Source organism: Melospiza melodia, chromosome 1 (assembly GCF_035770615.1).
Source record: "Melospiza melodia melodia isolate bMelMel2 chromosome 1, bMelMel2.pri, whole genome shotgun sequence".
NCBI classification, from domain to species: domain Eukaryota; kingdom Metazoa; phylum Chordata; class Aves; order Passeriformes; family Passerellidae; genus Melospiza; species Melospiza melodia.
The window spans coordinates 44890620-44913819 of record NC_086194.1 but is presented as its reverse complement, the minus strand read 5'-3'; the positions used below and the strand labels follow the sequence as shown (position 1 = coordinate 44913819).

Genomic DNA, 23200 nt, shown 5'->3' with positions numbered 1-23200 from the left:
CTGGGAGGTGTGGAAGGGAAGACTGGACGAAGCACTCAGTGCCAGGGTCTGGTTGACAAGCTGGTGTTTGCTCATGGCTCGGACTCCGTGATCTCAGAGGCCCTTTCCAACTGAACTGATTCCGTGGTTCTGTCAGTCTGGAGCTGCTTCACAGCATCCTGAGGCTTGTGCTCCAAGCAACATAAAGGCTGTTTTTGAGGTCCTGAAGGGAACAGAAAGCAAAGATTTATTTTAAACATTTTACAATTCCGTGTTCCTGCTGAAAGTGAAATATATGTTCTTAGGGCTGGTGAATATTTGATGGATTATATCTAGGCTCTAAATTGCCTGCTGTGGGGGGGAAGCTTCTAAGGAGCTGCAGCATCTTCCCTGCACCCAATGTCCCCTCCCTGCAGGGGCACTGCTCTGGCACCACGCAGGAGAGCTTGAGCAGCCAAGGCTGTTCTTGTCCTTTGCAGAAATGACAGTAAAAACAGGTGAAATTGACACTGAACTTACACATCCTTGTTCTGCAGTAGACATTTTTGTGGTACTTGCCCCTTTTTTTGTGTGTGTTGTTGGGTTTGGGATTTTTTTGTTGTTTGCTTTTAAGAAACCACAGAAAATTATGAGATTTAAGAATCTTCACCATCTTTTTTAATCTTTCTTGTCCTATTTTCAGACCTGAGAAAGAAATTTCTTGGGAAAAAAGAAAGTGATACTTTACTATGTTTGCTATCATCAGGACCTAGATACATTTCTGGACAGATTTCTGGAGTGTGCAAATACTATTGCCAGTACCTTCTGCAAGTGATAGTGATCTTCACATCTTTCCAACAACAGCGTTCCTTTAGTTTTCCCCCTTCTATTTTAACCTGGGGGAGAATTGCTCAAGTAGCAGGTTACAACGTCATCTCATGTATGTTCTTTTTCTCCTGGAAAATGGCTCTCTATCCTTCTTTTCTTTGTACTTATTAGGTGGTGTTAATTAGAGAGATCACAAAATCAGCTGTAGAATATGCTGTAAGAGAGTATTTCAAACATTTGCCACATGGTGGTGACAAAGTAGGTAAAATGAAACTCAGCAACAGGTTAGTGTGCCCTCAGCCAGACTGTGATCTGTTACTGCCTGAGAGATTACAGACATCTGTGGCACCGGGTGCATAAGTGCACTGTGGATGGTGAGAGCTGACCTGATGGGGCTGTGTACAAGCTGTGTCTCTCCTGAGGAGACAGGAGCAGGGTGAATATTAGCTTAGGAAGGAAGAGGAGAGGTGGTGGTGATGTCGCCATGGTGTGGATAATGGATTTTGCCTGGAGAGCTCTTCTGCACTCTTGAAACCCATCTGTATTAAAAATGTATTGAACATAATGATTGTAAATTTAGTATTGAATATTGCAGAAAGTATGATGTTATCAAGAGTGCCACTGGTCAGTGTTATAGACTCCTTTGGCATCACTAATACTTAATTTATTTTTTATTGTTACGCTTATGGGCCCTTTCTGGTAGACCATGAGGTCCACAGCCCATGAGATGGCTTGGAAAAGTGGTGATGAAGCTGGACAGTAAAGTATTTCTAATTATTTTCTTAAATAACCTGAAAGCTTGCCTTTATTTTTTTATCTGCATGCTGAGACAGTTTAAAATAATCTGTTACTAATGGACATGTCCCTCAAGTGAAAGTGTATCTATCTTATCACATGTTTTAGCCAAGGTTTCCCCTGTCCAAAGTTCACACTGAACTCTGTTACACAATTACATGCAGAGCTGCTGGCAGCTCCTGGGAACACCCTTGCTCTAAAGCAAGCAAAGCCAGGAAAGGTGGATTTGAGGCACCGGCCCTCCTGAAGAGCCAGGGAGACTTGGGGCCCACAGGTGCAGAGAGAAGTGTCACTGAGCTACCATCAGCCTTTGGGGGCTACACTGAGGACCTCAAGTAGGTGCCTGGGGTGGTCACAAAGCCCCACAAAGGGCATCTCCCAGCCAGCCCAGGCTGCAGCAGAGCAGCAGCTCTGGCCAGAAGCCTCTGAGCAGGGGGCTGTGCCAGGCCCCAGTGCTGGGAGAGAGGGCTCCTCACAGGGCTGTACAGGAGGCGTTCTGTGCTGCCAGGACAGGCCTTGCAATGAAGGGGGGGGGTTGTGTGTCTGGGGAGGAGGCTCAGGCACAAAGCCTTTCAGGCAGTATCTTCCCCACCAGACGTGACAGTGGGTGTCACCCAAGAGATTGTGTAGCACCCCTGGAGAAGGCAAAGAAGAGCTGTGAAGATCAACCCACTTTCAGTGGAACTGCATAATGTTATTGTGCCTCCCTTTAAATTCCATTTTGGCTTGTGTTTCAAAGCTTTGTTATTACTTCTTACACATTTTGTGAAAACATATTTTGGCACATTTATTTCTAGTTCTACAAAGTTAGAATTGCCTAATGCCTGTTACAAAAACTTGCAGAGGTCGCATTTTAACCTCTCATTGGAATTTTGTCATTTTTACTAAAACTCCTTAATGCATTATGATAAAGACTCCTAAAGCATTTTACAATGCTAAAATTACAAATTAAGCAACTGCAATGTGGAAAATCATCTTGCTGTTTTGAAATAAGCACCAAAGCCAGAAGAGATAAGCATATTCAAGAAACCCACATGGAGTTTACAAAAGTACAAATATATATATGCCTGTGTGGGATGAGGAATCTTTTCTGTGCAATTCTGGCATCAGTGGTTATGTGCGGCACCAAACTCATTGAAATTAAAAAAGCAAGCAAAATGTTTGCCCATTTTTAATGAGGAAGGGAGATCTGTAACTCAATGTTTTGTTACAACCACAGTGCCTTTAAACTTTCAGTCTTCCCCACCTTCTATCACCCAGAAGGGTTGGGTATCTTATCTGCTATCTCTTCTCACAGCTGGGGCAGCTGTCAGCAGCATGGATGCCAACATCCACTACACAGGAGGTGGTTCTTCAAGGCAGCAGGAGAGCTCTGGGGAGCCCTGTGTGCAGGAGCAGGCACTATCCCAGGCCTAACTTGCTACCAGGAACCTGCACAAGAATTTAGGCTCAGCTGGCACAAGGCTGCATCTCAGCACTGTCTGGTAGGTCTGTCACACACAGATAACCGTCCATGTGAGAATGTATTATCTACTGTATTATCTAAGCAAGTAAAGAAGCTTGGGATCTTCACATCTGGAAGATGCACAGCTCAGTATCAACAATGTTTTGCTTAGCACAACCTGCATGCTACTGAATCCCAGGACCATACTGTGACAGCAGGAGGAGATCCCAGCAATCCAGCATTCCCTTGCAGGAGACAATTGTGTCCCAGGCACAATTTCTGGTCCCCTGCTGAGATCAGACTGCATGAGTAGCAGAAACGTGTTCAGCAGGAGACTAAAACCAGTTTCTCCCTGGAGAGCTTAAAACCCCACTGTCCTGAAGGCAGGTATTTCACCAGCTAGTACAGGGATTCAACAGCAGGCAGGCGGAGGAAGCTGTGTAAAACACAACATTCCCCAGTGCTGTGTGGTTTTTCCATTTAAGCAAAGTTGATTTAGGTTGTACTAGCACAACCTGTGCGTATTATACACCACAGAAAAAGAGAATATTCCTTGCCTTTTATGGGCTCTGAACACATGCAACAGTCCTGTCCTCTTGGGAAACTCCTTTTGCCTTCTTAATCCCTCCAATCCCTTGTGCATTTAATCAGTTTGGGGCTTGTCTGTTTGGGTTCTTTAAAAGAAACACTGAAGAGATTATATCCTTAATTTTAGCAACCAGTTTTTAATAAAAACATATATTACATCTTTTCACATAAATATTCTATATAGATACATACTATATAGACTCACAATACTCAAAGCTGTGCAATGTTTCAAAGCTCCAGTTCTGTTTAAGAGACTGAGAGAAAAAAAAAACAAACAAATCATCACACAGGAGAAGTGGAAATATAAAGTTTCTAAAGCATGAATAATCAGACTATTTCTCTTGTGTCCTTACAACTCACTTAAACACTGCCTGCCTCAACATGCCAGCCAGCTGTGTTCTTAGCCACAGCTGCAGGGGCAAGCAGAGACAATGCATGCAGAACAGTGCACTGCCAGCAACAGAGGTCATTCCAAGAGGGATCCCACTGCCATCCTGAAGTGCACAGAGGGAGCACACCCCTGTCTCTGGAATCCAAGCCAAGATGGCTTTGGAAATGATTATCTGACAAGACCGTTAGTGCTGAACTGCTGGCATGATGGAGGTAGGTGATTAAATACCTCTGTCCAGATCTTTTATTTGATTTTCTTTACCTTTAGGCTGTACAGTGACAATTTGCTGTTAAGAATAAGCATTAAACCTCAAGGGAAATGCATCTAAACTTCAAGTCCATGCACTTGATTGTCTTGACTTGCTCTAGCTATCAAGAAGAAACTTCAATAAATCACTTCAGAAACAGAATGTTTTTGAAGAGGGGAAAGGGTGAAGGACAGTAAGGATCAGAGCTGCAAAATAGTCTTATGCCTGACCATGTGATAAATCTTTCAGAACAGAGTGAAGCAGAACTTCAGGCTTTCCCTTCTCCCATATATGAAACCTGACAAAAGAAATAACAAAGAGAAACAAACAAGCTTGCATCACAGAATTCATTCTCCCCAACTCACAAGTAGATAAGCTTTAGGATTTGCAGCACTCATAGTAGATGAAACACAGTGCAGTTTAGATTCTCTATTTCTTAAACCCAGAGGAGCCCAGGTTAATCCACAAGCCAAAAACCATACAGTTTTTCACTCTACTCCAATAACAAAGCACCAGAGCAGAATGGAAAAACCTTCCCAAAGTAAAAGCTAACACTGCTTTAGGCCCAATTCCAGATTACAAACAAACAAACAAACAAACAAACAAACAAACAAACCCACAGTAGACCTTAAAACATCAGCACATGGAAATAAACTCTACTTTTGTTATTTCACCAGGCAGAAGTACAGAGACATAAAAGCCACCAAAGTGTTCCTGAAATTCAGGTTTCTGGTGAGGACTTTATTTAATTCCGGATTACCTTGCATTCTTTGCTTGCCTGCCTCATTTTTTAAGAGCTTAAGTTTCTGTCTGCACAGGTTGCACATTGCTTTGGCACTGCTAAACCAGGAACAAAATATGTGTGAAGCACTTTGCAGGTGACCCCACACACTGCCCTTGGCTGCCACAGCCCAGGATGTTCAACAGATCCAACTCACATGCCAGATTTATAAAGCACCAAATAAATAAATTCAGGCTCCAGCACAATTCTGGCTTGATCCCATACACAGGGGAATAAAGGACAAACGAGGTAACTCATCTGATTGCCACCTTATTCTGCCAGGTCAGCAATCCCAGACTTGGTTCCCCAGCTGTGAGTCAGTAGTGCTCAGGATAGCAAACAAGCAGGATGTGCAGTTACCAGGGTTTCATGCACTCTCACAAGTTCTGGTCACTAAGGGCAGAAGGAACAGCAAAAGAAAGGAACAGGTGTTCACATTTAGGATTTAGCAAATAACGTGCCACATGCCTGATTTGATGCAGTGCTCTGTTGCTAACCCATAGATGTGCACACAGAACTCTCCACCACCATTCTTGGAGACTCCTGCACTGCAGAGCACCAGCCTCCCCTCACAGATGGGCTGAGTCTGAAAACAGGCAGCACTTTCCAAGCCTCCATTCTGTCCTCTTACACTTCCCTCAACTTTTACATCAGTCATCAAGCATTCTTGGAGTTGAAATCTGGTAAAGAACACCTTTAACAACCCACATCCCCTCTGTTCTTGCACTCGGGAAGTTGCCTGGGCAGGCAGTGACTGTCCAAAATACACTTTAAAATTTATGAACAACAGGTAGGTAGCACTGGTTGTTCATACAGCTACAGTGTTGTATCCTCATGTTTAGAGACAGGTGCTCTGGTTCTAAAGTGAATTGCATTATCCCTAGATCTTTAAGAAAATAAAAGCCAAAGCTAAGTCTTCTGCAAGGCACTACAGAACAGGACGCACACTTCCACACCAGCTTCATGGCTATGCTAACAGAGCTGCAAGGGACCCAACCCATCACAGAGGCACAAGTGGAGGGGGGATCAGGATGCACCTGGCACACACTGTGAGGTCTGAGTAACACAGCAGGAAAGAGTAAGAAGGCACAGAGGATGAAAAGTGTATTTAAACTCAGGCATACTCAAACGTGGACTACCTGATAAAAGGATCAGCCAGGAAAATGGGAAGGGTCTGTGTGGAGCCCTAAGGGAATTAAAGGTCACTACCAAGCACCCACAGGACTCAAACCTTGGAGAAAGCTTACAGAAATAGCAACCTTTTCTTTCCAAACCAAAGCATACTCCACATGCAATCAGCAATGTTTTAAGGGAAATCTGAAGTGCTAGTATCTACATCTGTTTCCACTGTACATTTATGCATTATGAGCCATGGCCCTAAAAGCTACATCTAAGGACCAGTTCATGCTGAGGGTGTTGATCAGGGATTAACAAATAAAGAATAAGAAGCAAACAAGTCTCTATGACAACTGCATTAAAAAATCCAACAAAACCCCTCAAATGTTTCTGCTGCAGTTAGACCAGCAGCTTTTTTTTTGTTTTTCAGAGAACAAGTAGAACTTTGGTAGCAATCAATTCTAAAGTGCCTTATGCTCCTTAATTACTGTGCAAACTCTGCTGTAGAGGCAGAAGGACATTTCAAGAATGTTAAGGTGCTCAATAACATAACACAGAACACAGGAAGGTGGGTCCAGTTACTGTCTCTGTGATCAACCACAGTACAAAAGTGATGGCAGAGACCATGTTTGTAGCTTTTTCTCTGCACTTCATTTCTCTTCCACCCATGCCCACAATGCAAGCATCACAACACACATCCAGTTTCCCACCAGGGCCTAGTGCTCCCCTGTGAGAATAAAGCATATGAGGAAGGAGGATCTATATCAGGTGGTGATCACTGTGGCCTTTCTGGCCACGCCCACAAGGAACGGGCTGGCAGGTTCTGCCACCGTTTTCTCCTCAAACACTTTTGCTCTGATACTGTCTCATTGCATAAAGGTGGTGAGCACAGAGTTATTTTTAAAAGGGGCTTCTCAGCATAGTTACCAGGCTGTGAAAACCCTGCCATTTCCCACGGCAGTCTGTAAATGCAGTCCTTCTGGAATGCACTGATCAAACAATGCAAAGATCCAATCCTTCCTTTCCTCTACTTGCCAAAAGGCCAAATCCCCTGTCTCAGAAGGGCTTCCTTCCTGGCTGAGGAAGGCTTATTCCTCTGTGGAAGTGGGAACTCCTCAGTGCCAGTTGATCACAACAAGCGGGAGAAGGAGTGAAGCTGGTCCTTTCTCGTGCAGCTCAGTCAGGATTTCAAGCCCATTTTTTCCATCATCTGTTCATACACCGTCCATGCCATTGCTGCCATCAGAGTGCGCCTGAGAACTCGGGGCACACCGCCTCGGAAAAAGCCAACCAGCCCAAAGTCCTGCAACAGGAGATAAACAGCAATTCATCCCAATCTGCCTAGAGAGTTTAAATTTCTCATCATTTATTACATGGAAGATCACAGGATGTATTTCAGCTCTGACCCAGATCTGTCTCTGAAAGACCCAGGTTTAAACAGCTTTTAGTGTTTAGGAAGAACCTGTAGCACTGCACTACTGCAGGGCTACCCAGCAAAGCAGGAAGAGCAGTGAGTGGGAAAAAGAAAGACCAAGATGGAGACAACATCTGGAGAAAGCCACAGTCAAGTCCAACAAAGAGAAGGCAAGAGTGTAATCATTTTGAGACACTACAGTAAAATAACTAGTCTTTGTTTTAGACCTTTGTATTTACAGAAATCTCTCAGCTATTCTGAGATTTCTAAGTATTGAAGCAAGAAACATTATGATTTGAGGGAAAAAAAGGTACACAAAAATGCATACACAAATAAAGAGATTACTGCTTAGGAATATAGTTCAATATGGAAACAGAGTAAATCTGCCAAGATCTGCCCTTCTAACAGCAGGAAGGGAAAGGTGGGCTTTGACTACTTCTCCACCCCATTCCTGCAATATAGACCTGGGCATTTATTTCTCTTCTGATGCCTAAAGAGCAAAGAATTATTTTGCAGCTGGTTTGTATCTGAAACCAGCATTTCACACTGCACACTGTAGTCTTGGTCTACCACAGCATGATCCCCTTCACCATCTTGAAAATGCCGACACTGAATTGTCCAACTGCAAGAGCAGATGAAGCACTGACACTTGTTCACCTCCTTTAAAAGGCAATGACTTCTCCAGCAAAGCTGTGCTTTGAGCAAGGGGATCAAAACTGAGGATGTGGTTGTGCATGTCAGAAGGGATTCACCTCACCTTGTAGATAAAGGCAATGGCCTGGCTTGTCCTGTGGTACTTTTGGGGTGACAGCTGCATGTGTGTTTTGATGACATCAGCAGGCTGCGTTGCCAAAGAGGCCAAAATCCCCGCCAAGATCCCACAGCCAAAATTCAGCAAGGGCATGAACACTGAATCCAGCTGGTCTGCAACAGAGCAAAGGGAAGGCACTCAGACACCACTCAGGCCATGAACAGTCATGCTGTGTGACAAAGTGAAAGCCATTGAATGGTTAGATCAACAGCAGAACCTAAGAGAAGTTAAAATACATGCAGCTAGAGAAACCTTTCAAGGGGATAGGTGGCTACTAGTCAAAAGTTAGAACTATTAAGAAGCCCCACTTGCTGGGGAACTGAATTTGACAGAAATCAGAAAAGAAAAAATTGTACAAAAGTTGCCCCAGAGAGTTCCAATATCAGAGAAGGCTCAGTTTAGTGGAAACTGAGTGGTAAGCAGACAAGCAGAAGCAGCAAGCAGTGCTTAAGGCACCCTGTCTTTCAACTGTTCACTAACCCAGTTATGCATCAGCCTTCATGAAGACAATCAATCAATTTAGGGCCAGCCTCCATTTCTGCACTGACCTCAGCTATAGGTCTACAGTTCTCCACAGGCACGAGTGAGTGGGTGAGTGAGTGGGTGAGTGGGTGAGTGAGTGAGTGAGTGAGTGAGTGAGTGAGTGAGTGAGTGAGTGGGTGAGTGGGTGAGTGGGTGAGTGAGTGAGTGAGTGAGTGACCCAAAGCCCTAAAGGAGACTAATTAAACTTCCGAGGTGGAGGGCAACAAGCAGAGCATGCAGGCTGTCAGCTGCAGGGCAGGATCTGAGAAGAGGAACATTTTCCACTCCAGCATCCAACACTCAGCCTCACCCTGAGGTGTGAGGTTTTTGGTCTGTGTGTAGAACATCAGGTAGATGCCAGAGAAGGGCGCATCCCGCAGCAGCGTTGCCGTGAGCCCACTGAACATGCCACGAGGCCCCTCGGTCTGATAGATACTCTTCAGGGCTCCATACACACTCCCATAGCCAAATCTTCCACTCTGCAAGAGCAGACAAAGGTCAGTCATCCATGTGCCAGGCACAGGTTGAGGAGCCCTACACACACCCTGAGGATATAACATCCAAACAAATTGTGAATTTAATGTGATGCCCAAGATGGCAACACAGACGACAACCCAAGGCAAAAACCGGGTCTCACCTGACTCAGTCTTTAAAAGAATCCTTCAGAGAGGTAAGACATGGAAGATGCTACACAAACATTGCATACAACTGAAACTTATAAATCTTAGGGCGAATTCTATTTCATCTTCTGGCCCAAATTTCATTTCCTGCACAATGTGTGAACTGAGGTGAAATCACAACTACATTCCTGGCTGTACCCAAGTGGCAGCAACCTTCTCCAGGCAGAAGGAATTATTTTGCATCACAAGGAAGGTGTGTGACTCCATTAACAGGGGACTAATTGTAAAGTCATACCTCATATCGGGTCTTCACCACAGTCACTGGCAACATGCAAATCCCAGAAACTGCACGAGCAGCAGCACCCAGGAAGACAGACTCCAGGGCTGTGGGTGAACGGTCCACAAGAAACCTTTGCTTCATCACGTACAAAGTGCTGAAGTAAATCCCAACCCCAGGAATACATCTTGCAAAGGACTTCAGGAGAAATGGAAGCAGATGAAGAAAGGAAAAGCTTACATAAGACAAAATATACTACAGAACATTTGTGAGACTGTTCAACTTGACAGGAAGCTTTGTAGAAGACAAACATATCACTAAAGCTAACATGCTGAGGAGAGAAAATAAGGTAGAAATCATTTATGCCACTGACAGACAAATTATTCAAATGATGCCAGGATTTATTGCATTCCTCAATGGCAGTTTTCTAGGAACAAGATATTCCAAACCAAAATGAAGTTCTTGCAGTTGCCACACCACATTTGCAAAAGTATTCAGATGTTCAGCTGCTCAGGACTGTCATAACCAAATCAAAGAAACTCACAACATTAATTCCTTAAAATAGAATGTAATCTAAATTATGTCATTTCCCTCATAATTGTAGAAGAGTTGGCTATTAAATTCAGGCAGACATAATTATCCATAAACAGTAAGCTTATCTATTTACTTGTTTTTACAGGTCAGAGTTAAACCAGCCACTTACTGGAGAGACACCTTTCCAGAGCCCCAGAATACTCTCAGTACGAACAACCCTAAAGAGCAGCGTCACCATCCCAGCACGACCAGACCTGAAATAAAGACAAGACAGGAACTGAAGAAATTACCTGCTTCTGCTCCTTGGCAGATGTATTCCACAGCCACCTCCTTCACTCATCTGTGCATTAACTCAGCACCTCCAAGGTGCTCTTCCTCATCTCAGTCTGCTTTTCTTGGTCAATCTTTCCAGGGCTTCTCCATCACCTTCTGTATCTCACAACTTTTAACAACCATTAGTGGTTTTAGTTGCGCATTCCCTTTGTTAGCAGCAGCAGATTGTAGGTTGACTACACCAAGCTGCATGCATGAAAAATTACCTGACAACCACACAGGTTTTTTTTCAGGCAGAGGATACCCCATGAAACTGCATGGTAGCTACTCCAGCAAACACCAGTCTCTCAGATGAGAACAAATGTTGAGGTTATTCCAGTGGCATTCATAACCACTCACAGACATTTTTGCTCTTCTGGAGCAAAATAACAATCCTTCTCCATAATATAAAAATATACCTCCTCTTTTACAAAGCCTGATTTCCCAGATTACAACTCTGAACTCCAAGCCCCAGCCAGCAAATAAGGCAGAAGCCTGTGGCAGAGCACCTCCAGGCAGACACATCCCCCTCCTCTCACCCATCCACAGCAGGCTGCAGAGCTTGCAGGCGCGTTTTCAGCAGGTCAAGTGGTTGGAAGAGGAGTGTGGAACAAGTGCCACTGATGGAGCCACACACAAAGGCCTTTAGGACTGGATGCATCTGGAAGAGGAAGAATAGAACTTTAAATGGCCATTTCATTAAGAATGGCACAAGAGGAAATATTTCAGCAAATACATCGCATGCTATAGGAACGAAGGTGTGCTGATGCCAGATGCTAAGGTAGCTGCTTAAGGCACAGGAAGCTTTTCCAGACCTTTTCTGAGACTGATCAAGTTTTATTTATGGTTTTTGGGTTCTCTGCTTTTTCTGAGAGATTGTTCCAGAATCTCCCTGATATTCGGTGGTTGGTAAGAGTCTTCTGAACACCATATCTACTAGCAGCCATTAGGTTACCCTTTGCCACGGCAAAGGAAATAGGTGTCCCCTTCCCACCACCCACCTGTACCTTTGCCGCACTCCCATCCACCTCGGCTGGCAGCAGCTGCAACCCTTCCCTCCCACGCCCACACCGCGGTCCCCCCGCTGCCAGAGGCACTGGCGGGGAACCCTGCCCAGAGCCAGACACAAACCCTGCCCAGACCCAAACCCAAACCCAAACCCTGCCCAGACCCAAACCCGAACCCTAACCCTGCCCAGACCCAGAAGTACTCAAAAGCCCCGCACGGCCTGCTCAGCTGAGGCTGCCTTTGCTGCCCACAGCGGCACTCCTCGGGAAATAATACCCCAGGAGGCACAGAGCCCACTGCAGGGTGAAGATTTTAGAGAGGGTTTATATTACTATAAACATATAACGGTGTTTGCTAATGAAGAACGCGTTTCTGCGCGAATCACGACAGTCTAGAAAGCACGGACAGATCAGGAGCAGCGTGGGGCACGCTCCGAGCCAGCAGTGGCAGCCCCGAGGTCCGCCCAGACCCACCGTCACGGACCCGTCCCCTCGTGCCCCCGAGGCCGCGGAACACGGCGCAGCAGCGCAGGGGGTGCAGCGAGCCCCCCTCGCCTCCCACGGGGGCGCTGCCCCCTGCCTCTCCTCGGCAGAGCGAGCGAGGAGGGCCCGGCGCAGCGACGCGACCCGGCCGAGCCCAGCCCGGCCCGGCGCAGCCGTACCTCCGCCTCCCGGCCCGGCATCCCAGCGCCGCCCGCAGCCCCCGAGCGCGGCGGGCAGCGGCGAGGCCCAGCCCCGAGCTAGCCCCTCCCGGAGCACCGCCCACCCGGCGCATGCGCCTCCCGTAACCCTTCGGTCGCCGCGGCCTCCCTCTGCCGCGACCTGGAGCCGGCTCCCTTCCCGGCGCTTTTGCCCCGCATCGCGTGTTTGTCACGGCCTTTGGACGTTCTACTTAGAATCGTAACCGGAAAGGGGCTGAAATGGTCTCCGAAGTTCATCTCGGCCCAGCCCCTGTGCTACGGGAGGGGACGCCTCCCGCTAGCCCACACTGCTCCATCCAGTGTGGCTTTGAACACTGCCGTGTTTGGGGCATCGACAGCTTCTCTGGACAACCTGTTCCAGTGTCTCGCCACCCGCACAAAGAAAACCCCAAAAAATTCTTCCTAATAGCTAACATAAATTTCCTCTCTTTCAATTAATACCTGCTACTCCCTGTCCTGTAATTGCAGTCCCGATGAAGAGTCCCTCTCTGGCTTCCCTGTAGGCCCCCTCCAGATACTGGAAGGCTGCTATGAGATCCCCACAGAACCTCTTCTTCTCTAATCTGATCAGCCCCAATGTTCTCAGCCTGTCTTCATAGAACAGGTGCTCCAACTTTGTGGTCTCACCTCCAACAGTTTAACGGCCTGAAGCTGGGGTTGCCAGAATTTACTCAGTTCCAGCAGCTGTACTCTATATTCCAGTGCTGTATCCAGCAACTGAGCCCCAGCGCGCTCTGTCAGACATGGGCAGTGGGAAGGGTCAGTTCATAATGACAGCTTTCATGTCTTCCCTCAGTTCACACCTCCCACATCCCCACAAAACCAGCTTCCTGTGGATACCCATGGTGTTGTTCAAAAACCTGAGATGCACACTGATGCATCCTTACCCCTGTTGCTAGTGTTTCCACTTGCTCATCCACATCCTGGGCCCTGAGCAGAGGAAGGCTGGCTTTCCAGAGCATTGAGGAATGAGCACCAAAATGAAGAGTTTCAGTATTAGACCTGTGCCAGCCCTGAGACTGTGGCTTCACAGTGCCTGCAGAGCCAGACACTGCTTATCAGCAACAAAACTGGAGGAACTGGGAGGAGCAAGTTACGGCTTTGGAAGGTGCTTTTCTAAGAATTGCCTGTTTGCTGGGCCTTGGCCAAGTAAGGAAGGACATGTCCAGAACGTCATGCTCCAGGTGTTCTGAGAAAGAAAACCCTGTGTGCAACAGTAGCCATTATGCACAAACTACTTCCTCTCCTGTGCTCACTTTGCCTTGTGGCAGCCCCTGGAGAAAGAGAGAACATACTTCTCTGAGAAAATGTTGCACACAGGCTTACGAACTTCCTTACGAACTCCCTCTTCCCTTTGGCAAGCTCCTTTCTTGTTAAGCAGTTCCCTCCTTGGTTGAGTGAATGCCTTTCATTTCATCTACTAACTTTGTCTGCTGACTCATGGGAAAAATCAGCTTGTCCCCTTCCCTCCTAGTGCTTCTTTCCCCACCTTACATCTTGCTCCACTGTGCACTAACACAGATACAACATGCATCATCACAGGCTGCATGGGAATATCTGCTCCACTGCCTGGAGCTCTTCCTTCCTCTCCATCTTCACCAGCTGTGGGCTCTGCAGGGCATTTCTTTCACATATTCTCACTCTGTCACAGCTGCTGCTGCTGCACAGTGTTTCTGAATCACAGAGGCACTACCAATATCACCAATGGGCTTAGCTTTGACCAGTGGCAGGGCCGTCATGGTGTCAGCTGGAACTGGCTACTGTTGAGAGTTTTTTGCAGGACAACGGGCATATGCAACATATGCACAATCCAGCCTTCATAGAAACTGAGTAAGGTCACAATGCCCTTGAAGGACACGAAAGAAGAAGAACACACTCAGAAGCAGATGGTTCAGGATGCAAAGGCAGGCAAGAAAACCACAGCGAGACACATGAAGAAGAAAAACTAACTAAAATTCTAAAATTAACTGAAGTATTAAAATGCTTGCGTAGAAGGATTTAACCAATCATTTATTAGCTTGAGGCATGAACAATAGAGAACAGTATAAATACAGCTTGCTTTTTGCAATAAATCAGCTTCACTTGATCATTTTGATCATGGTGTGATGTCCCATTACTGATCCTCCACAGGGTACTACCACCACGGGGGCAGATTCTGGCATCTTCTCACATCAGGCAGCCCTGCATCCCTCTTGCTACCAAAACTTTTCCTTTTAAACCCAATCTGTTATACAATTGATTGTATAAGGAAGCTGTCTGGGATGTATGTGTCATTTTGAAAAAGCCCCTTTGGCTATTTCTTTTGGCGTGTTTCTGGCTGTTCTGGACGGGATTGGGTAAGTAGATTGTCTAGAGGACTAAGCTTAACTGTAGTAAGGCTGACAAACTCAAGTGATGCATTTGAAATGTTTCTATATGGAACTGGGGATGGTGTGGCTAGATTCTCTTCCTTCATATCTTTGAGTGGAGCAACAATTGACATTTTTGTAGTTTTCTGAAGCAAGATGGGCTGCAACAATATTGGCCAAGTGGCTTGCATCCCAAGAAAGAGTTCATCCAGCATGAAACCCTGGCAGCAACAGCAGTCTCCAGGTTATTACCTTGCTGTGCAAGCCTTTTCTTCCTTAAAATAAGCCTCATGATGAACGAAGAGGTGAAACAGCGCTGCTGATCTCTCACATCTCTGCAGGGATGTGCCTCAATTCTGCAGGGATGCCCAGCAGAGGGAGCCGCGTCCCTTCATGTCGCTGTCCTTGTGCTCTGATAGCCTGTCATCTCTGTTTAGGAGATGAAAGATGAGAGGCACGGAACTGCCAAATCCCGTTTGGTGGACACATCTTTTTCCACATTGAATAATTCCTGGTTGTTTTCTTTTCCACTTTAGCACGAAGAGAGTTGTGAGTGCCGTTTTAATCCTGCATTAGGGCAGTGGAGATCAAGCTTCAACACTGCCAGCAACTGCCTGTAACACTGCCTGTAACAGAAGATTGTGTTTCTGGTTTTAATTCCTAGTTTCAGATTTTGTAAGAGTTAATACCCAGCAGAGCTTGGCTGTCATGGCTTGGCTCACATGTAAAACTTTGACCTAATGTCACACTGCCCACCACGGCCGAGGAAAGCCATCCACTGCTACACATGCAATAGTTGCAGATTTTCTTGGTTCACAGAAATTTATCCCTCTGCCTTTGGAGCGATGGTGAGTGAAGGTGAACATCCAAAGGGTTTGAGAAAGGGTTTGAATTTCCATTTGGAATGGTCTGTTGAGAAATGCTATGGACTGATGCCCAGTGAGGTACTCTTTGTTCAAAAACAAACAAAATGATGATATGATTTGTTGCAGACAGGTAGAAATATTATAAAAGAAAGGTATTTTAAAATATGGTTTAGGCCCTGCTACTCTAGTTAAGCTAGCAGTAGCTTCTAAGTTCCCATAAGGAAAAGTCGTAATAATGAAGACAGCACAACAACCTATTCTAGTAAGAAAAATAAGTTTGCACCTGCATAAACAATAGATCTGTCCCACAAGAATCAATGAAGAAAATATGTCAACAATCCAAGAATAGAGAGATTTGATGGAAAGGTAAAATGCCAATTATTAACCAATTAATTGAGCAAGAAAACTAGTAGCCAATTGGAGTTGAGCACAAGGTCTGTGAAAAGTGTGTAAAATGAATTATATTAATAAAGAATTGGCTTTTTCTGCTTGAGGAAACTGAGTCCCATCTGTTTGTTAATGCAACACAACTTGCCTGAATTTCAGTAATGCACCAAGCTCTAGTGAGGAGCAGCAGTATTTAAGGAGATAACACACACTTCAAATGCTCCCTGTTGCTCAGTAGGGCTGCTCCTTCCCCTGTATCCTGTGTTGTGGGGAAGACTGGGGACAGCTGTGGGATGGAAGCTGTGTTGGGTCTGGATGTGGTTGCAGTGGGTACGTGGTAGGGTTGGTGGGAATTCAGGGCTGCTCAGGGCTTTATTTCAGTGTTAGTCTGTGAGAGCATCCTACAGCATGCGTGTTCTGGGAAGAAAGGTTCAAATGTACTTGGCGGTGTTAGGATTACAGTTGGACTCAGTGATCTTAAGTGCCTTTTCCAACCTAAATAGCTATGATTCTATGATCATTTCCCTTAGGTATTCCTGTCTGTGCTCAGGTGGGTGCGGGGGGAAGGTGCCTTCCAAGGAAAAATGAAATGTTGAAGCAAACATAGGGCCCTTTGCCATTGCTGGCTATTGGCAGCATTGGGCCATCCCCCTTAGCCATCTTCACCAAAAGCCCTAGGAGCAGGGCAGAGACAGCACTACTTACTCTCTCCTAGACACCAGAACTTCAGAGCAGGGACAGCAGGTGCAGGACATGCAGGTGGGAGACAGGAGCACTTCAAAGATGTGGAGGAAATTGCAGATTTCTTCCACTGAAGAATGTAAATGCTCAAAATGAAAACTTTGTGATCATACAGAAGATAAAGCTGACATTTCCGTTCTGTGGGTGTTAAGTACAGAGGCTGAACTTAAGGCTGGCTTGGGGTTTTATACATCTTTAATGTAGCAGTGGTCACACAGGGAAAGCGACTTTAGGACTGTGCACTGCCACAGTAAGGACCTTACCAGCGACTTGGCATTGCAGCATAAGCTAAGGTAAATATTGCCAGCCTATATACTCAAAGGTATGCCTGCTTCTTAAAAATACGCGATATAAAGACAGGGTTTTTGCACTCTTTCAGACACAGAGTTGGATTATGGAGCAGAATTTGACAGACCTGCTGGGCAGCATTGGCTCTGAGGACATATTGGTGAGTCACTCCCTGCCGGGCTCTCTCCTGCAAGCCGGGGCCAGTAGCACATTTTAGAGGTTCAGTTTTTCCTGTGGGGATACAGTGGAGATAGTGGGCATTCAGAAGAAATCACTGTGATTGTTGTTCTCTGGAAAGAAACAAAACACAGGGTGAAAATGTCTTTAGCTGATGACGCTGTGCTTGTGGAAGAAGACTGTCCTTGAGGGCAGAGGTAGTGCTAGGAGTGTCCTATGGAGGACATCCTGTCAGGGACGCTGCTCTCCATCTTCTTTAGTTGTTTGCTGTCACAAGTACTGCCCTGGGGGGTGGGCGAGCCGCGAGGAGCTGGTGAACAGGAAGGGGACATGCCACTGCTGCTGGTGCATCCCATTTCTGGCACTCAGCTAACTGGAAACAAAGCTTTTGGGAGATGAGTGTTAATATGTCAGTTTCTCCCTGGGCCACGCTCTCTTTCTCCTTTCAGAAGGAAACATGAAATAGGACCCCAAAAGCCATATCAGGGGCTCTCAGCTTCCTGGCCATGCCCATGTTGTTGCTGGTTTGAGGATGGTCCCTGTCTCTGGCCTCAGTACCCTACCTGGACTCAGGCATGGGCCATGGCCCCACATGGAGCCAGCAGGAGGATGCTGGTAACCTCTACCACCACAGCTGTGTTTTCCTTGATCTCCTCTGCCCCTGTGATGCTCCAGGATTCATCCTGGGTCTTACAGGGGGATGGCCAGTCACTCGTGTTCATTCCTCATTTGCATCTTATACCACAGCTGTGGCACATCTGTTTTGTCCTCATGTAGCTTGGTGTGAGCAGACTCGTGCCAGGTATATCTGCTAATGTGGGATTTGGCTCATATGAATTTCATTGTCCTTGAACAGATGAGTTACATCTCACCAGCACCTAACTCCTCTGCAGCCTATGAATATGCCTTGTACTACTCAGAGCTACACATCATCTGCAATCCTGAAGGTGTTCCAGCATTTGCATCTACCTTCTTTCCAGTGCTGTACTCCATACTGTTTGTGGCAGGCCTCGTGGGAAATGCTTTGGTTGTTTGGATTCTGGCAGTCTCCATGAAAATCAAGACCATGACTGACGTGTACCTGCTGAATCTGACTGTCTCTGACCTCCTCTTGATATTCTCCCTGCCCTTCTTGGTTCAGTACTCCATTGTGAGCCAGTGGACTTTTGGAAATGCACTGTGTAAAATTGTCAGCTCAGTTTACTTCATTGGTTTCTACAGCAATGTCTTCTTCATAACCATCATGAGCGTCGACAGGTACTTGGCCATAGTCCACTCCCTCCATGTCCAAGGGATTCGGACAACTGCCATTGGCTTTATCACCAGTCTGGTCGTTTGGGCAGTTGCCATTTTAGCATCAATGCCAGACTTACTTTTTTTCCAGGAAGTGAATGACAATAACCAGATTAAGTGCCTCCCTCACTATCCTGATGGCCACAATGGCTGGAAGACTTTCAGTAATTTTTTAGTCAACATCCTGGGGTGGCTAATCCCTGTTGTTGTCCTCGTTTTCTCCTATCACAGCATCTTGAAAAACCTTCAGAAGTGCCATACCAAGAACAAGTACAAAGCAATTAAACTGGTTTTTATTGTTGTCATTGTGTTCTTTCTCTCCTGGACCCCTGTCAACATTGTGCTGTTTTTGGACTCTCTGAGGAACATGTCCATCATCGACGACTGCCAGACAAGCCAAAGGCTAGACCTAGCCGTGGAGCTGACTGAGGCATTCTCCTTTGTCCACTGCTGCCTCAACCCAGTCATCTATGCTTTTGTGGGTGAGAAGTTCAAAAAGCATCTCTGTGACATTTTCAAAAAATCTGCATGTTTTCTGTCGAACTGCAAAGGCTGCGGGGCTTTCAGTGGGCGCAGCCTGGACAAGCACTCCTCTCTGCACACAAAGTCCTCACAGTTGTCTTATGTTGGCACTGTCTTGTAGAACAAGTACAAAACTATCATCCTGGACAGGTGACCTAAAATTGAGAAATCCTCAACTGTGCATCCACAGCCATCGACTGTTTGAGCAACCTTTTAGGACACGAAAAGTAGAAGCAGCTGCTTGGTTTTGCTTTTATTGTGGTTGCTTTTGGTGTTCTCACTTTTTAGAGGTTTTGTTGTTTTTTTTTTTTAATCATCCTCCCTTTCCCCAGGCACCTCCTGCCTTGCTTGCTTCATGAAATTACCAGCAGACTCCCACACAGCCAGAGCAACATGGAGAGGTACCTCAGAAACATACCATCCCCCCTTCAGACTCATTACTGAAAAGAACTGTTTATGTTTCCAAACCCTGGACACTTGGCCGTTCCTTCTCTCGTCTCAGCAGAGTGTGATGGCTTTGTGAGCAGGGATGGGACTCACTGCAGAAGTGGGAGCCTGCCCTTTGGAGGAAAATGAGGCCCAAGCTTAAGGTGTCATGCCAGGGCCTGGCTCCCAGTTGACAGATCTGAACAGTGCTTCCAGCCCCAGAAGAGCTTAGTGAGCGAGTAATTGGATAAGCAACCAAGAAATAAATGCTGTCCATGTTTTCGTAAAATCAATATCAATTAATATCTAGGTATGATCCTGATCATCCTGATTCCCTCTTCTACCAGGGCCTGCAGCTTCTTGGCTGGAAGGGTTTGAAGCTGTAGCTCAGAAATGATGCTGTGAATGTCAAGCAACAGCCCCTATGGGAATGAATGAGTGCTGTAGGAGTGGATGGAGAAATTGTTACCAGGAAAAAGGCTGAAGAGTGGAAAAAATAGTGGGTGTGAGCTGTCACATGTCGCTGTCAGGGGACTTTCTGAACAGTTTTGAACTTTTTGAACTGGTAACTGGTGTGCCAGTGTGGTCGCTGCTCTTGAGCAAGCATCTGGGGTTGACATTCCAGCTACTTGGAATGACTGATTTTATATATGTGAATGGCTACCCATTCGTATAGATATAGATATATCTATATGTATCTGTATATATAGAGCTATATACATATGCATGCATATCTGTACTTGCCCATGTGTGTATATATACACAAATACACACCCATACACCCATATATATACTTGTATATGTGCAAATACTGTTAGATAAATGCAATGGTTTTCTAAAGCTTTTTGTTCTCTTCTCTTTGTCCCTACAAGATAGCACCATATTTTAAGTTTCATAATAAAGACACTGTGTGCAGTATAATTGCACTATCTTTACATCTGAGGAATCTGTTTCATCGTTATTTGTGTCACCATCTGCATTTCATTCTGTCCTGGACAGATCTACACAACTGACAGTCCTTCCAGCTGCCTCTTCTCTGCCCCCTCTTCAGTTCAGCTGCTGCCTGGCACAGCAGTACAGTCTCTACCTTTCAGGTGCCTTATTGCCAGCCAGGCCTTTTTGGATATGCAAACCCTCAGGTTTTCTAAAAAGGGTTTCACAAAAACTCAGGGCAAAGCCAAAGGGTGGTGGGCAGGAGGGTGTCACCGACTCTCTCCCCTGCAGGTTCACAGTGTGAGCCCTCTGGAGCACAAGAGCACAGAAGCACAAGAGATGGGAATGATTTCTGCAGCCTCAGCAGCCTCACCCTGCACCCCTTGTGCGAGTGCTTTGGGACAGGTGCTGGGACCCATTTGCCCAAGCTGGCAAGATGATGATGGCCTTTCTCTGGTTGCTGAGCATGTCTGCTGGGGGACATCTTCCTCTGCTCAGAGGTTTCATTGATTGCTGTTATGTAGCTGTTGGAGGGAGGCTGTGATCCAGGGCTTCCCCACAAGGACTGTAACCCAGTGGCATGAGGGTAGCCTAAAAATGCAGAGCCTTCTTTGCAGTCTTTCACTTTTTGAGCTCTCACTAGAGGAAATCCTGCCCTGTTGTTGCCACAACACCTTCTAGCAAGGAAGCAAGAGATGCTTTCTGCAGCTTAAAGGGTTTTTCTGCCAGAGGCAACTGGCTTCTGTTTTATCTGTTTTATCAGCAATAGCAGGAGCTCTGAGTTGGACCTGACCTCAACTTCTCCTCACTGCCCAACTGCTTTAAGCTGGTACTGCTGCCTTCCTGTGCAAAGGGAGAAGGTGATACCCACATCTGGGGAGTGCTTTGCTGGCAGGAGCTGCCCTGTGTTGCTCTGGGTGGCCAGAAGCACTCCTGTGGGTCACAGAGCTCCTCTGCTTTCTGAAGGGATGAGCCTGGAGCAGTCTGCTGCCCTTCCAGTGCCTGTGGGAGCATTGAGAGCAGAAGACATCTTCCTGTATCTGTGCAAGCTGACAGCTAGAGGAAAATTCCAAATTTTAGGGTTTTCCCAAGAGCAGGGATCACAGGAAGCTGAAGCTAAAGCATCCAGCACAGCCCCAGTGCCTGCTCACCTACTTGCATAAAAGGAACCCAGCACAGCTGTTCCACCACAGCTGTTGTATGGCTCCTGCTCATATCTGCTGCTTACCTTCACATTCTGATCTTGTTTTTTCTTTCTGTTGAGATAATGCAGGTTAAAGAGGATTTGGAATGATGTTGGCACGTGAAACAGTCAGATGTAATCATGTTTTGGCTTCTGCACATCATCTTAAAACAGAGACCAGAGTAACTGTTACCCACATTCAAGCTTCAACCTAAAGTGCATACTTGTTTTCTTTTGATTTACTAGTGTTACTTGCACCAGAGGGTCCCTCCTACAGAGGGTCTCTTAGAAAGATGGAGACTTTGTCTGATGCCACTCATGATGCTCTAGATGGAAAGGCCTTGACAGGCTGGAACACTGCAGTGGCACCGGGGTGCTCATCACTTCCCACACTGCAAGCATGTGCAGCAGTTGTATGGGCATGTTTAAGGACCATGCTGTTCAACCACAGCAGCAAAAGTGGGATGTATGAGGGAGGACATGCCAGCTTATGATGTTGCTAGATCCCTCAGAAAATAGTGTCAAGTGGGACCTAGCTGATTGTTCCTCATCTCAGCTCTGAGCTGCAGGACTGCCACTTTAGCACAGATAATCATAGTCTGTTGTCCCAAAACAGTAAAATATCCTGAAATAAGAAACTAGTCCATATCTGGCCTTTTCTGGCATTATGCTGAAGCCCCCTTCCCAAGGCAACATGGAGACAAACTTATTAAATCCTTGCCAGAATCTCTGGCCTTCAGGCCACTTGTTCAGGCCAGTGCATGCAGTTTGGGGATGAGGATGGGACTGACTTGGTGCTGCCCTGCCAGCCAGCAGCCCAACTCTGCCTCTTTCTGTTGTGGTAACATGCAGCTACAGCTGGAGGTCAGAACCAGGCAAAACTTTAGGGAGGAGAAAAAGAAAGGTTACTGAAGGGTATTTGTGTCCCACTCTTCTCTTGGCTGAAGGATGCTCCTGTGCAGGGATGGGCCTCTACATTAGCATACATGAAAATGCCCAAGCCTGACTCCCAAAGTTAATTGTGTCATATCCAGGAGAATCCTGTTTTATTTTCAGCCTCTTGAAAAGCTTTTTATATATACAACTATATGTGTACCAATTATGAAGCAGCATGGAAATTGCTGGTCCAGAAAGGTGCCTCATGACAGAAGAAAAAACCCCATGACTTTAGCTATTCTGTCCAGATATAAAAATAGTTTGGGGAGTTGAAAGGTAATTATAACTTCAGTCTGAAAATATCAGGTTTAACTGTAATGTGTGGGCTGATATTTATATTTGGTTAACATACCTTAATGTCCCTTAAAAGGCAGCAAGTAATACTGGACAAAGCAAAGCTGCTCCTGTAGTGCGTCAGTTTTGACGCACGACTTGTGAGCAGTGCGCTTCTGCTCTAGGTAAATCTGTGTTTCTGCTGACTTGGCTGAAATGCCAAAATGCACGGAAACAGGTCACAGAAATCCCCACCTCAGAGTAGCACTGATTTGGGTTCCTCCAGCCTCTGCTGACGTGTGTGTCTGCTGGGGCCTCATTCTGACCCCTCATAGCTCTCCGGGCCTCCGGGTGTCCCTGCGGCTCTGCTGTGCTTTCCAGTAGCCAGTGCAATGCTGGCGTCAGCAGCTGGGTCAGGCTTACCACGTTGGATGAGCTCTATGAAAGAGAAAAGTACCACCAGGCAAAGCAGTGCCAGCTC

At 46.2% G+C, this 23200-nt stretch overlaps 2 protein-coding genes and 1 long non-coding RNA gene across 4 annotated transcripts; 2 read left to right on the top strand and 1 right to left on the bottom strand.

Annotated features, from left to right (window-relative positions):
• Positions 1-2883: 2883 nt before the first annotated feature.
• On the top strand, positions 2884-10612 carry LOC134418235 (uncharacterized). The gene is made up of 2 exons (XR_010027747.1): positions 2884-3065; positions 10472-10612. It is a non-coding gene; the product is annotated as an uncharacterized LOC134418235 (long non-coding RNA).
• On the bottom strand, positions 3731-13386 carry SLC25A38 (solute carrier family 25 member 38). 2 transcript variants are annotated; one of them, XM_063156244.1, is made up of 7 exons: positions 13234-13386; positions 11178-11299; positions 10496-10580; positions 9811-9990; positions 9206-9374; positions 8320-8486; positions 3731-7451 (listed from the first exon to the last, which is right to left on the bottom strand). In XM_063156244.1, exons 1-7 carry the CDS (start codon positions 13306-13308, stop codon positions 7329-7331), a joined length of 921 nt encoding a protein of 306 aa, XP_063012314.1. In that variant the 5' UTR covers positions 13309-13386; the 3' UTR covers positions 3731-7328. The 2 variants fall into 2 exon arrangements, with proteins under 2 accessions (XP_063012314.1, XP_063012323.1); XM_063156253.1 differs by lacking the exon at positions 13234-13386 and adding an exon at positions 12308-12377.
• Positions 13387-16901: 3515 nt separating this feature from the next.
• On the top strand, positions 16902-20315 carry LOC134418215 (C-C chemokine receptor type 8-like). Its single transcript, XM_063156205.1, has 3 exons — positions 16902-16981; positions 17068-17136; positions 18010-20315. Exons 2-3 carry the CDS (start codon positions 17083-17085, stop codon positions 19087-19089), a joined length of 1134 nt encoding a protein of 377 aa, XP_063012275.1. The 5' UTR covers positions 16902-16981; positions 17068-17082; the 3' UTR covers positions 19090-20315.
• The last annotated feature ends 2885 nt before the right edge of the window (positions 20316-23200 follow it).